Source organism: Schistocerca americana, chromosome 7, assembly GCF_021461395.2.
Source record: "Schistocerca americana isolate TAMUIC-IGC-003095 chromosome 7, iqSchAmer2.1, whole genome shotgun sequence".
In the NCBI taxonomy this organism is placed as follows: domain Eukaryota; kingdom Metazoa; phylum Arthropoda; class Insecta; order Orthoptera; family Acrididae; genus Schistocerca; species Schistocerca americana.
Window position 1 is genome coordinate 194,591,990 of NC_060125.1, and position 16,249 is coordinate 194,608,238.

General features: G+C 43.3%; 1 protein-coding gene across 1 annotated transcript in view; it reads left to right on the forward strand.

The window, feature by feature from the left end:
* LOC124622183 (cytochrome P450 6j1-like) overlaps positions 1-16,249 on the forward strand; it is a 135,490-nt gene that overhangs the window by 51,007 nt on the left and 68,234 nt on the right. The window contains exons 4-5 of the mRNA XM_047147829.1: positions 4,699-4,829; positions 9,826-10,033. Coding sequence (XP_047003785.1) covers positions 4,699-4,829; positions 9,826-10,033 — 339 coding nt within the window. The remainder of the gene's footprint in view (positions 1-4,698; positions 4,830-9,825; positions 10,034-16,249) is intronic.

A 16,249-nucleotide genomic window follows, 5' to 3' on the forward strand; every position in this document is an offset into this window, starting at 1 on the left:
CAAAAACAATGCCTTGTTGACAACCGATGTCCATGGCATCGTAGGGTCTGCTCCACATTCGAACTCTACAATCAACTCTTACCAACTTTAACAGGGCGTCATCTGACCAGGCCATGGTTTTCCAGTCATCTACTGTCCAATCGATAAGGCCACGAGCCCAGGAGAGGCGCTGCAGGCGGTGTCGTGCTGTTAGCAAAGGCACTCTCGTCAGTCGTCTGCTGTCACAGCCCATTAACATAAAATTTCGCCACATTGTCGTAACGGATACATTCGTCGTACGTCAAACATTGATTTCTGCGGTTATTCCACGCAGTGTTGCTTGTCTGTTAGCACTGACAGCTCTACGCAAACGCCGCTGCTCTCGGTCGTTAGGTGCAGGGTGTCTGACACTGCTTTGTCCATGGCGCGTGGTAACGCCTGAAATATGGTATTCTCGACAGAATCTTTATACTGTGGATTTCGGAATACTGAAATGCTTAACGATTTCCGAAGTGGTGTGTCTAATGCGTCTAACTCCAACTATCATTCTGCGTTCATTGTCTGTTAATTCCCATCGTGCTGCCATAATCACGTCGTAAACCTTTTCACATGAACCACGTGAGTACAAATGACGACTCCGCCAATGCACTGCCCTTTTATATCTTGTGTATTACTATACTACAACCATCTGCATACGTTCATATCGGTATCCCATCACTTTTGTCACCTCGGTCTATATTCGGGCCTTCAAACTTTCTCTTAATTCAGACCTGGATTTTACACATACACTGTTCTTTTACATCATAGTTAATTATGAAATGACAATTTCATTATGATAAATACAGGCTGATTACAAAATAATGGTTCATAGGGTTTGGATGAATGTATTTTTCAAACTGTTACATAAAAGTAATGAATGACGCGTTGTTGCACAGTGCCTTGTTGACAACCGGTGTCATTGATAATGATGTGCAAGACATCCCGCAACAAGCTCCCCTTGTATTACACGACCAACATCTGTGCGGAAAAAAAGTTCGACCCATACACGTTCGAACATGTCCCTATCAAATATTCACCAGCACAGTAATGATGCGATTATGGAATTCAGTCAATGTTGTCGGCAAAGGTGGTACGTAAACATTGTTTCACATATCGCCAAAGAAAAAAAATGACAAATTGCAAGATCAGGAGGCCTTGGGGGCCTCCTGATGACTTACAATTCACCCTCAGCACAGTGACCAATCCCCCACTTTGGAAGTTCCTTGTACAGATGGCGACGCGCTAGTCTACAGCAATGAGACGGAGTTCAGTCTTGTTGTAATAAGACGTTTGGGATATCCGCTGTTAGTTTAGGAAGCCACCCCCTTTGCAACATTTGTAGATACATTATACCTGGTACAGTTTTCCCCAGGAAAAAAGTAGGCCACCACACTGTGCTACGTGAAACAGCATAGAAGACATTTATCTTTTGAAAATCACATTCAGTTTTCATTGTAATACTGTGATGTGCCTCACCCCATACGCGGACGTTGCGACGATTCACTTGACCGTTTACGTGGAATTTCGTCTCAGCACTGAACCCGTATTGGGGGGGACGTCATCTTCTATTGCTCCCTGTAGAAGTTCAAAATGCGGTGCAGTCGCTTTGCCATATGCGATACGGTTTCTGATTCAACTGTTCAACTGCTTATGCAGAATCTCCACCAGAGTCGGTTGCGGAATGCCCAGTTCGCGATTTTCAGGAGCAGTAGGTTTCTTGACTGCGTAGAAACGCCTCTTGTACACTTTCCACTGTTTGAACTGCAACAGCCCCGCGAGGTAGCCGAGCGGTCAGGGGCGCCTTGTCACGGTCCGCGCGGCTCCCCCCGTCGGAGGTTCGAGTCCACCCTCAGGCACGGGTGTGTGTGTTGTCCTTAGCGTAAGTTTAGATTTAATAGTGTGTAAGCTTAGGGACCGATGACCTCAGCAGTTTGGCCCCGTAAGACTTTACCACAAATTTCCAAATTTCAACTGCAGCACCTGGTGTCCGGAGTTTCTGCTGTTACAGAGGCAACCTTTATTCTTGAATTGTCGATACTACCGCAGAATCCTTTATTGGGTTGTAAATGTAAGAATTCGAACGTGAGCAAATTGTTAGTGCTCGAATGGTGGATGGATCAGTAACCGCGGTAATTGCAGTATTTGGTGTTTCAAGAGGCACTGATTCGAAGATTTATACCGCCTACAGCGAAAGCGAAAGAGACATCATCCTCTAAGTAACAACGCGGACTAAAGTGCGTGAGACAGACGCCCGCTGATGATCATGACGAAAAAATCAGACCAAGACAGCTACAGCAGTCACTACAGAACTCAATGCCCCCTCGTGAATCCTGTCAGCATTAAAACAACGCGGATGGAGGTTTATATGCAGGGAACTGCAGAGTGAGGTGAAATTCCAAAACTATTCATAAGTGATGCAAATGCCTGCAACAGGAAAACATGGTGCCGAAGCCATAAGACCTGGGCTGTGAAGCAATGGATGAAAGTCATTAGGTCAAATGAGTCTTATTTTACACTGTTCAGGTTTTTGGCCGAATTTACATGCTAGGAGCAAAACAGAGGAAAGTCCACTGGACCTGACGCGAAACCAATTCGATTCTACACAGAGTGCGCGAAAGAAATTGCCCCCCTTCTGTCAGCCGTGTACCGTAAGTTTCTGGAACAACGGAAGGTTCCAAATGATTGGAAAAGAGCACAGGTACTTCCAGTTTTCAGGAAGGGTCATCGAGAAGATGCACAAAAGTATAGGCCTATATCTCTGACACAGATCCCTTGTAGAATTTTAGAACATGTTTTTTGCTCGCGTATCATATCATTTCTGGAAACCCAGGATGTACTCTGTAGGAATCAACATGGATTCCGAAAACAGCGATCGTGTGAGACCCAAATCGCCTTATTTGGTCATGAGACCCAGAAAATATTAGATACAGGCTCCCAGGTAGATGCCATTTTCCTTGACTTCCGGAAGGCGTTCGATACAGTTCCGCACTGTCGCCTGATAAAATAGGAGCCTACGGAATATCAGACCAGGTGTGTGGCTGGATTGAAGAGTTTTTAGCAAACAGAACACAGCATGTTGTTCTCAATGGAGAGACGTCTACAGACGTTAAAGTAACCTCTGGCGTGCCACAGGGGAGTGTTACGGGACCATTGCTTTTCACAATATATATAAATGACCTAGTAGATAGTGCAAGAAGTTCCAAGCGCCTTTTCGCGGATGATGCTGTAGTATACAGAGAAGTTGCAGCATTAGAAAATTGCAGCGAAATGCAGGAAGATCTGCAGCGGATAGGCACTTGGTGCAGGGAGTGGCAACTGACCATTAACATAGACAAATGTAATGTATTGCGAATACATAGAAAGAAGGGTCCTTTATTGTATGATTATATGATAGCGGAACAAACACTGGTAGCAGTTACTTCTGTAAAATATCTGGGAGTATGCTTAGGGAACGATTTGAAGTGGAATGATCACATAAAATTAATTGTTGGTAAGGCGGGTGCCAGGTTGAGATTCATTGGGAGAGTCCTTAGAAAATGTAGTCCATCAACAAAGGAGGTGGCTTACAAAACACTCGTTCGACCTATACTTGAGTATTGCTCATCAGTGTGGGATCCGTACCAGGTCGGGTAGACAGAGGAGATAGGGAAGATCCAAAGAAGAGCGGCGTGTTTCGTCACAGGATTATTTGGTAAGCGTGATACCGTTACGGAGATGTTTAGCAAACTCAAGTGGAGGACTCTGCAGGAGAGGCGCTCTGCATCGCGGTGTAGCTTGCAGTCCAGGTTTCGAAAGGGTGCCTTCCTGGATGAGGTATCGAATATATTGCTTCCCCCTACTTATACCTCCCGAGGAGATCACGAGTGTAAAATTAGAGGTTCGAGCGCGCACGGAGGCTTTCCGGCAGTCGTTCTTCCCGCGAACCATACGCGACTGGAACGGGAAAGGGAGGTAATGACAGTGGCACGTAACGTGTCCTCCGCCACACAACGGTGGGTGGCTTGCGGAGTATAAATGTAGATGCAGATGTAGAACATGGAGGGAGTTAGGTAATGATTGGGCAGACATATCGTGGTATTCGATGAGACCCAAGGTTACTCTGCAAGTCCGTATTACTTCAAAGGACTATGTGACCATTTCGACTGATTTTCACATGGTACAGTGTTTATTCTCCATTGGTGAGGCTATGTTCCAAAACTACTGGACGCCTGTTCACACAGGTCGCATTGTCCAGGACTTGATTCGTGAGCACCAAAATTAATTTCCGCGTCTTCCCTGGCTACAGCAGTCACCAGATCTCAGTATCATGGAGCCATTGTGGCCTGCCATGGAGAGACGGCTCCGTGATAGCTATTCACCCCCTTCGCCTTGACATGAACTTGCCACTGTTTTGCAGGAAGAATGGTATAAGATTCCCTCGAAATCCAAACAGAACCTGTATTTATGTATTCCGAGGCGACTGGAATCTGTTTTAAATGCCAACATTTTCCCAGCGACATATTGGGAACGATAACGTGTTGTGTTCTTGGTGTTTCTATATTTTTGTCGAACCCCCCTGTACGTCTAAGTGTACAGCTGATGCCTTCGGACTTCTGATGCTGTACAAAGTTTGTCTTTACAGCATTATGTTACGAAGCGAAGACGTGCCAGCACTGTATTAAGAGGCGCGGCTGTTTACAGGTGGAGGAAGCTACGGTCGCAGCTGAGTCCGTCCTTCACGGCGAGCCGCCTGAAGCCGATGTTCCTGCTGATGAAGGAGGTGTGTGACGACCTGGTGCGGGTGCTCAAGGACCACTCCAAGGCTAGCGGAGGTAGCTTCAGTAACTGCTACAGTGTTCAGTCTTTCATTTTCTGTGTAATGACGCCCTATTTTCAAATTCGCATCACGATTCACATCTCACATATGGCTGGAGCTTTCAGGAAATAGCCTAGCTGCGCCAAACTCTGTTGATGTCAGATTGAAAGGTGTGTGTGTTTGGAAAGAAGCGTAAACTACCCTCATAGTTAGTAAAAAATGAACCCTAAAACTATGAAGATATTCAAAATTAAATATCTGATGTTCAAGAGAAAAAAGTAGCAACGAGATTTGACTCGAAAATTGTATACGAAAAAGTCACACAACTCAGGCTTTCATAAATTCGCCGCAGCAGAGGGAACTGTGGGCCTGAATATCTTAATATGGTTCATGAATGAATTCCTTCGCGAGTGGAATACTTCCAAGATGTGTTAGCCGTTTTCGCTTTTAGTGCCCAGGAGTGTGCAGTCTCCTCAGTAACAGAATGATCATTTAACAAGACATTGACTTCCTGTCGTGCACATTGCACTGATTAGCCAGAATATTATGACCGCCTACCGCGTCGTGGGATGGAAGCAATGAGGCCTTGGTAGGTCGCTGGAGGAAGTTGGCACAACACACACACACACACACACACACACTCACAAGTCACCTAATTTCCATAAATTCCGGGGAGGGGGACGTTGAGCTCTGTCGCCACATTCAATTACGTCCCAGATGTGTGCGATAGAGTTCAGATCTGGCTAGCACATCAATTGGAACTCGCCACTGTGTTCCTCGAACCATTCCATCACAACCATGGCCATCTGCAATGGTTTATCTCGCGCTTACATTAGTCTGTGATACTGCAATGTTGATCACTTAAATATGTTACCTAGACAAATGTATTCGCGGTATGTCATTACTGTACATTAATTACTTTTTGATGTTGAAATTTTTTTTCCGTCAGTGTAAAAATCAAAGAAGGAAACTGTAGATAATAGCAATGCAGAATATACTAGGTTGCTAACACAAAATCTATACACATCTTCATCTACGTGATTACTCTGCTATTCACAATTAAGTGCCTGGCAGAGGGCTCAGTGAACCTACTTCAAGATGTCTCTCTAGCGATCCACTCTCGAACGGCGCGCGGTAAAAGCGAACACTTAAATTTTTCTGTGCGAGCTCTGATTTCTCTTATTTTATCATGATGATCATTACTCACTATGTAGGTGGGTGCTAACAGAATGTTATCGCAATCGGAGGATAAAACTGGTGATACAAATTACATGAGAAGATCCCGTCGCAACGAAAAACGCCTTTGTTTTAGTGACTGCCACTTCAATTCACATATCAAGTCTGTGGAACTATCTCAACTATTATTTCGCGATAATACAAAACGTGCTGCCCATCATTGAACTTTTTCGATGTCATCCGTCAGTACCACCTGATGCGGATCCCTCATCGCACAACAGTGAGCCACAATAGGCCGGACAAGCGTATTGTAAGCAGTCACTTTACAAGATCTGTTGCATCTTGTAAGTGTTCTGCCAATGAACCGCAGTCTTTGGTTTGCTCTACCCACAACACTATTCATCCCTAAGTATTTAGCTGAATTTACAGCCTTCACGTTTGAGTGGCTTATAGCGTAATCGAAATTTAACGGATTTTATTTACTACTCATGTGAATAACTTCACACTTTTATTTAATCAGGGTCAATTGCCACTTTTCGCACCATACAGATGTCGTATCTAAATCATTCTGCAATTCGTTGTGGTCATATGATGACTTTACAAGACGGTAAATGACAGCATCAGATAAACAATCTAAGACTCGTATGTCTCGTATGTAGTTTATATAGATCAGTAACAATAGAGGGCCTATAACACTTCCTTGGGGAACTCCGGATATTACTTCTGTTTTACTAGATGACTTTCCGTCTATTGCTACGAACTGTGACCTTTTCGATAGGAAATGACGAGTCCAGTCGCACATCCACAGGCACGCAGTTTAGTTAGAAGACGCTTGTGAGAAACGGTGTCTGTAAATCTAAAAATATGGAATAAATTTGATATCCCCTGTCGATAGCACACATTACTTCATGAGTATCGCTACGGTCGCAGGTTCGAATCCTGCATCGGTCATGGATGTGTTTGATGTCCTTAGATTAGTTAGGTTTAATTAGTTGTAAGTTCTAGGCGACTGATGACCTCAGAAGTTAAGTCGCATAGTGCTCAGAGCCATTTTATGAGTATAAACACCTAGTTGTGTTTCACAAGAATGATATTTTCTGAATCCGTGGTGACTATGTGTCAATAAATCGTTTTCTTCGAGGTAATTCATGATGTTCCAAAATCCTACTGCAAATCGACGTTAGTGATAATTGGCCTGTAATTTAGCGGATTACTCCTATTCCTCTTTTTGGGCATCGGTGTGACGTGAGAAATTTTCCAGTCTTTAGTTGCGGATCTTTCTGTGAGCGAGCGGTTGTATGTAATTGCTAAATATGCAGCTATTGTTTCAGAATAATCTGAAAGGAACCTGACTGATATACAATCTGGACCGGAGGCCTTGCCTTTATTAAGTACTAATGACCTCAGCAGTTGAGTCCCATAGTGCTCAGAGCCATTTGAACTTTATTAAGTGGTTTAAGCTGCTTTGTTACACCGAGGATATCTACTTCTATGTTTCTCATCTTTGTTCTTGATTGGAATTCTTCCACCAACTGTATTTAATCTATCCTTTATGAACACTGTTTGATCGTTCGAATAAATTTCGGCTGAACTTATTTCCGGCTTTAGCCAACTTTCCGTACCTATAACTACTCGAGCTCCAGTGCTTTCTATTAGGGCTTAGAGTTCTGGTTATTCCCCAACACAGCTACGACAATTTACAACTATTATATCGATCGTTTCTACAACTACATTGCTCTGTTTTACCTGCCCCCTTTTATACGGACGCCCTTTCTGTGGTTTTCTGAGACCCTCCAACCTAAAAAATCGCCCAGTCCGTTCCACACAGTAGCCGCTTTCTGTGTGTAGTGGACTCCTGACCTATAAAGCGGAGCTCGGAAACACACCACCCGATGGCGCAAGTCAATGAATCTGTATCCTACACGGTCCCAGAACCGCCTGAGTCTCTGATTCGGACCCTCCACTCGGCACTGCACCAAAGCACCACAGTCGCTTCTATCGTCGATGCTGCAGTTGGTAGCTCCACCTTAATTTCACAAGCAAGACTGGCAATCTTTACTATTTCCGTTAGCCGTCCGAAACCAGAGAGAATCTGCTCCCATCCAAAGCTACACACGTCATTGGCACCAACGTGAGCCACCACCTGCAGTTGGCTGCACACTGGTTGTATAAAGTACGTTTTGCACGATTTATTATGTTTTTTAAAGCTGCTAATGTTGCAGTAATTAAAATCATCCGTAATTCAATTATATTCTTGTTATAAGACAACTGACTGCAGAATGTGGAAGGAATTTCCAGCTACAGTGATATGACATTTTGTTTGTGCAGCCTTACATACCACCCCACATAGAGCAGTTTTGTTGAACACAGTTCAGCCATATGCCCGGAGACAGTATAATTTATTGTTATGAAAGTGGGTAACAGCGCTGCCACACCCAGTTCTTCGTAAAAGTGTTTTCTGTATCTGCTCTTTTGAAATGTCTTTAATGTCAACTATCATATGTGTATTAGGATTTGTTACCTTCTATTATCATGAACTTGATTGATGAGCTCCTGTGTGACGATTTTAACTGCCTAGATGGTATGTTCTTGAAATTCCATTTTCGTGCAACTGCATTTGACATAATAAATACAAAAATAAATAAATAGTTCTAATATCAGCACAAAGATAGCGTGAAATTGATGCAATTTGGCTTTCATAAGTTCATCTGTGGACCTCATCAAATGAAATCGTTGATTACAAACGAAACTTTTGTGTTTTGCTATTGCACACGTCACGCTAAACACTTCAGACCGCTCCCAACAAACAATATTGCGTTGTATCCATCTGTAGTTTTCAATAAAAGCTGTACAGCTTACATGTACTGTCACGGTGTGACGAAATGCTCCTCTATTATACATAAATTTTTTTGATACGAACTGTAATTCTCCTTATAACTTTCTGGGTTAGTCAGTTCACAGATCGGAAGAAAGCAAAGGCTTGTCACCTCCAATAGGACTATGCCTAGAAGAGCAAAAAGCTTTTGTGTTGAAGACACCTTTACTTTACTGTTAAAACTTGGTACAACGACTGCTTTAATATACCATTTTATAGATATTATACTCGTATATTAAAGTCCCCCATCGTGTTTTCCTGTCTCTAGATGAAGGTTGATCTCCGGAACCAGTACAGGGAATTCGATACGTTTTTCACTAATACTTAGAATGATTTACGAGGCAAGTTTGTGTATATAATTTATCACTGCTACACCAGAGAAGTGGACGGTCCATGGATACGTAGTACTACTCCTACAAAGTTGGGCGGCTCACTAGTCTTAAAGAAGGTAATGTTATAGATTATGGTAACGATGAGTAACTGTATTACTGATGATGATATTGAAGTTGATGATAATATGGCGATTATCGATCGTTACATTACTTTCTTGCTGAGCTTAGATGTACCTGTTCCTTCCAAATATCCAAAACACTGTCTTTTCATTGCTCTTACTATTATTATTATTTTAATGACTGCATAGAGCCTAACAAATTTTTTTATAATTTACGTTGAGCAGTATCCAGTTTTGCAATCCATGCAGCGTAAATGTTACATTTGTTTCATTAAATGTTACAAAATGCCTGATACCTCTGATTCGACTAGGTGAAATGAACGTATAAAAATTAAAAATGCTTCAGTACGTATCCATATTTGTTCCACTTTATGCACCCAAGTATTTGCTTACCTCATGCAACAGTAGAACTACCGCTTACTGTGCACGGATTACTCGGATTGTTTCCATTGGTACGGTGATGTCCCCCCCCTTCACTGTTAGTGCCACTGATTGTTTTTAATGTTTCAGATGGTGTCGAGGCTCTGGGGATATGTATGCGATACACGACTGACGTAGTTACTTCCTGTGCTCTGGGGATCAAAGGAGGCGCCCTCGATGACCAGAAGTCGGAAATGTTGGAGATGTTCAGCCTGATTTTGGAGCCCAACACCAACAGCTCCATCAGGTTCATGATCACCAGTGCCTGTCCTCGGTTGGCATCACTTTTCCACCTGAGGTACCACCACTAATTCAAAGACGACGTCTTATACAATGACGAAAAAAAGGCAACCTCAAAAAATAATTAATAAAGACAATGAAGTTTGGGGTGCTCATTTGTCTAGGTAACATACTCGTATTTAAGTGATTAAGACTGCGAGATCACAGCTTAATGTAAGCGCAAGAAACGCCATTGCAGTGTGAAACGTACATTAATCATCGGTGTAACCGTCGGAATACTGAGTGTAAGCACGCAAACTTGCATGCATTGTGTTGAACAGGTTTTTTAAAAGAGATGGGGCCCCTCCACGCCCGCACCAACGTGGTGACCAAACCAAAAGTTCTACTGTCACCTCCGTAAACATGTTAGTTGTCTAGTATGTGGATCACAGGATGCTGGGCTGTGATGTTGTCCGTGCGTCTGGGTAAGGCTACGCATTAACACGGTCCATCAGGTGATAGATAGTGGACGAAACGCGAGTGAGGTGCAGGATGTCAGTTGGTAGGGTGTAGTTTCACACCGGTTGCATCTGGTCGGTCAATACAGGGAAAGCTAATGCTGTTTGTGGATGACGCTGGAATTGTCGTCCGATGATGTCCCATATGTACTCGATTGGAGACAGATCTGGTGATCAGGCAGGCCAAGGCAACATGTCAACACTTAGTAGAGCGTGTTGGGCTACAACAGCGGTATATGGGCGAGCGTTATCCTGTTGGAAAACACCCCCTAGAATGATGTTCATGAATGGCAGCACAGAAAGTCGAATCATCAGACTGACGTCACTCAGGGTGCGTGGGATAATCACGAGACTGCTCCTGCTGTCATACGAAATTGCGCCCCACACCACAACTCCAGCTGTAGGTCCAGTGCGTCCAGCACCCAGACAGGTTGGTTGCAGGCCTTCAACTGGCCTAACCAACACACGTCCACCATTGCCACCGATGCAGAACCAGCTTACATCATAAAACACAACGGAACCCCAAACTGCCCTCCAATGGGCTCTCGCTTGACACCACTGACGTCGAACTGGTGGTGGTTCGGGGTCAGTACAATGCACTCTACAGGGTGTCTGGCTCAGAGCTGTCCTTGAAGTAACCGATTTCTGTGAGTCTGTTGAGTCACTGTGGCACAAAACGCAGCAGATGCAACACGAAGCGCTAGAGCCCTACGCCAAATACGGTGATTTTCGCTGTTGGTAGAGCCATGTGACCATCTGCAGCCCAGACTTGTTGCGGCTGCACACTGCCGTGACAACCGCTGGCAGCAGTCATGTACAGTGGCTACATTCATGCCAGGCCTTTCTTCAGTGTCGCAGAAGGAACATATATTCTCGCAGCTCTATTACACCACTTAGTTCAAACTCTGTAAGTGAAGGTAATGTCGTCTTCGTCGCCTCAATGGCAGCCATTGGCAGTTGTGACTAATATCAGCTCCCACGTTCAATCACAAAGTTAAATAACACTCACTATCGTTACAGCATGTATTTAAGGCAAACCTGATTTGCAACCTCATAGCTACTAGAGCCACTCTTATATGACTAGCGCGATGTTTGAATAGACATCATCTTTCAGTGTAGAGAATGCCCACCGACTATCGTTTATGTCGTGCAGCTCCTTCTTAGTGTCGTAGTTTTTTCCGTCAGTTTATGTGTGAGTCTTTGTTTATTAATCATACTGCGTGCACGTCCGATACTGCCTTCAGACTTCGAGGTTATTTTTCTATTTCGTTATGTTAAAGACAGTACAATGGCCCGAACCTATTGTGGTAAACTTTAATTAAGTAAACTTTAAATAAATCTCACTCAGCCCTAAAAACTGGTTATCTAAACTGACGAAAGAAATGAAGCACTAGAATAGGAGGGGGAAACGAAATGAAATTTCACTGTTTGGGAGGCTATGTGATGTTATTGCAGTTATTATAAAATCGAGTCAGAGTTACGAAGGACGTATCAATGCGACATTGCACCGTATTTGTCCTGCATGTATGGGATGAGTATCAGATGACCGTTAAACCCTCTCCTGAGCAAGCTGGGTCCCAAATGTGGTAAATGGTCCTTTAGGTCCTGAATACTGGCAATGGGATGGATGTTATGCCCGCACTGACCCAGCAAATGTTCTGTCTCAGACATATTTGGGGATCTTACCGATTACGGGAGTACCTCAACATCATGCACACGTTTCGTTATGACACATGTTACTGTACGCGTGGACGAACATCGTCCTGATGAAAAATGACACTACGATATTTTCGCATGAGAGGTACCTCGTAAGGACACAGGATAGCGCTAATGCACTGCTGTACCTTTAGAGATCCGCGAATCACTTCCATCCGTGGAAGGCCGGCCGTTGTGGCCGAGCGGTTCTAGGCGCTTAAGCCCGGAACCGCGCTTCTGCTACGGTCCCAGGTTCGAATCCTGCCTCGGGCATGGTTGTGTGTCATGTCCTTAGGTTAGTTAGGTTTAAATAGTTCTAAGTCTAGGTGACTGATGACCTCAGATGTTCCAAGTCCCACAGTGCTCAGAGCCAGCCATCCGTGGAGTGAAACATACGCACCATGACGCCAGGAATAACATTGCTGCATTTCTCCAAAACACTGAAAAACATTGCCAGAATTGGACTTCACCCGCGTCTCCACCACAGTCGACGACGGTCCATTGCTGAGTAGAAGGCGATGTAATTCATAAGCAGTCCGTGCTTCCCGATCGCGGCACTTCTCCAGACGTAGCTGTTTGCGTTGTGATACTAACTACAGCCTACGCGTGGGATGGTAATTCTCCACTCTGGATGCTGCTAGTCTCCGACCAATTGTGTGGGATGACAAAGAACGTTCCGGGGAGTTCATTACTAGTTCTCCAAAAGAAGGTGGTGGTCAGACGTGGTCGACCGGAAATTTGACAATGCCCTCACGTCGCAAAGCAGTCCAACATCGGACCACCGTGATATTCGTTTCCCCATAAATCTGGTAATTGCATGATACAACGAGCCAGCGAAATGGAGACTAGCAATAAGGCCCCTTTCAAACTCTGTAACGTACTGATAACGCTGTCTCAAATGCATACTCAGCACTCCGTGCCCTTCATAGAGATCACAAAATATCTGACACAGTTCGTGTCCTTTGTATACTCTACCAGGCCTGGTAACAACAAAGAAACAACGCCATTGAACTCTGGTGGTGGGTTCTACCTTTCTTAGAGAATTGCAACTCTAATGATTTACATACCTGCCGTTGATGTGTATGTGAACGTATTCTGGGTACTTTACTTTTTGTGTCACGTAGTGTATGTCTTAACTATGATGGCTGCACTTTATCTTGGCAGAAGAACAGGGACCGAACTGGACGTAGACCAGCACTGCCTAAGTCAGGGACTGTAGATACCAGTAGCATTTTTATTGAAATAATATTGATCTTCAGTTGACACTTTATTTTGATACAATTCTGCAGTGTGCAAAATTCTGACAACTGAGCATCATACTACAAAAATACTACGTATCAAAATCGGACATAAAGGAAATGGGATTCTCTGATGTCCCCCAAAGAGTTCAGAAATCAGAGGCACCCCAGTCGACCTCGACTAGCTATGGGACCACCGATCGGTTGATATTAATATCATTGAATCCATAGTTTTAGGGATGTTGTCATTAAAAGTAAGTAGCTAAATATATGGACCTTGAGTAAAACTGCTCATTGATATCATTTATAATTGTACTTTTGTCTCGAAACAGTTAAGCTGTTTGCATGCACACACATTTTTAATGCAGATTGTCTTGTGTAACTTAAATCGTGGGCAATGGCCTTCTCTGCTGTACTAACTCGTAACTTGAATATTTTGTGTAATTCTCTTTTACATTCCAAATTCTATGGAATCTCTATTGCATACCAAACATTTCGGGAGAGACTGATAAAACTGCAGGTGTTTGCACCATGTTTGAATGCATTCATCCAAAAAATTAGGTAAAGAGTGTGACTTGCAATTTTCCTGTATCTAAAATATGTAAACAATACCCATACACACTCACTCACTCGCAAAGACACACACACACACACACACACACACACACACACACACACACACACAAACACACATTTATCCTTCAAAATGGTGACCAAACACTATTGTGAACTCTAAGGCAAGTGCTCCAATGCTATTTGCATATCTAAATAGTTAAAATAAGGTGCTAACTGACAACTGAGATTTAAACTTAAAGCTAGAATGATGATGTAGTAAAAGTAGACTGACTAGGCTTATAACTGCAGAAAATACATATTGGCTAAAATACAACACAAAGCAGACAAACAAACACATACGCCATCTATTGGGGGAATGTAATTAATTCCACTATTTAGGCTTATTCTTTGTGTAAGATACAATGCACATTCAGTTTCACTATGTCCACATCTAAATTGCTCTATGATGCTTGTCAAATGTTGCAGTTTTATTTCCACATCTAAAATATGCAAAGAATGTTGACGTTTCAATTTTATGCCGTCTCTTGGTGGTTCGTAGAACGAGTTGTCAGCACTTGACGTTTTAGAAGAATTTCGGAGACAATGACTTCATCCTGATGATGTATCATTTGTTGTGACGTCAGCAGCGTAAAATGCATCATGAAAAGAAAGACATACTAGCATTAGCATGTTGGAAAAAAGAAATAAATAAAGTTGTCCTGTTCCCAGATAATGTTGGCGAGTCTGACCGTCATTGGCCATTGTGAGTAGAAGCCAGCGGCAGTCTTCCGAAAATAAGAGGCACAGAGTGGACGATCGTAACAGTTTATTTCGGATCTTGAGGGAGGTAGCGTGTTTGTTGTAAGCATAGTCATAGTACAGTTCACAATTAATTGCCTTTTTCACTACTTCTTAACATACTGTTGATTACTTCGTATCACGTAGTTGTTTATTAACTATTTTAAAAAACATAAGCTAATGGCAGTCACCCTGCAAATAATCTTTATTGTACCACACAACAGTATGCAGAGTAACTGCGATCATCCTGAAAAGTATCATTCCCCACCCTGTAAACAGACCATCACTGTCCTAGGAGAAATGTTACTCACCCTGGGGGAACGGTGACCACCCAGTTGGAATGGTGGCCGACCAAAGGGAACGTTGATCACCCTTCAAAATGACCATCTTATGTCTTCCCCTGCCCCCATTGAGAATGGTAGTTACCCTATAAAATGGGCATAATTTGCCCAGTGAAGAATGTTGGTCATCCAGGGGGAATGGTAATCACTCAAGTGGAATGGTTATCACCCTTTAAAATGACCATCATTGTCCAAGGAGAAATGCTGGTTACCCAAGGGGAATGGTGGTAACCTAAGGGGAATCGTGGCCTTCCTGTAAAATCACCACCATTTGTCCACACTGGGAAAGAGGTCCTCTGGAGGAATGGCAATCACAGAGGGGAACTAGTAGCCACCCTATGTACTGAATATTACTGTCACAGAGGAAGTAGTTAATACCATGTAAATTGAACATCGTTCTTCACCCTTTAAAGCGACCATCATTTCCCACCCTGTACACTGACCATTATTCTTCACCCAGTAAACAGACGATCATTGCTCTAAGCGATATTTTGGTCACCCAGGGGACAGCCAAGGGGAATGTTGATGACCGTTTGAAATGACCATAATGTGACCTCCCCCACTTCCACGAAGAAAGATAGTCACTCTATTAAACGACCATCATTTGGCCCAGTGAAATAATGTTGGTCAACCAGAGGGAATGTTAAAGGGGAATGGTGATCAGCCTTCAAAATGACCATCATTGTCCAAGAGGAAATACTGGTCCCCTAAGGCGAACGCTGGTCTTCCTGTAAAATCACTACCATTTGTCCACAGAAGGAATGGTTGTCACCCTACAGGAATGGTAGTCCTTCAGAGGAAACGGTTGTCACCTTGTAAACTGACTGTCATTGTCCCAGAGGAAATAGTGCATACCACGTAAACCATCATTTTCCACCCTGTAAACTGACCATCATTGTCTCGTACAATAATATGCTGGGTATTGGTGGTCTTTCACATATGCATCTACTGCCTTGTCGTAAAATTTCATCTCACATTTGTGCACAAAACACCAAAAACTGTATATAGTGTTTCCACCTCTGCCTCATCATCATCATAATCAGTAAATTTCAACCATCTGACCTATATGTGACAGTAAATATCCTCTGTCTCTCTGTAATGTTTATTTTAATGTAATAACGTTGTAATATATCATAGATGGAATTAAAAA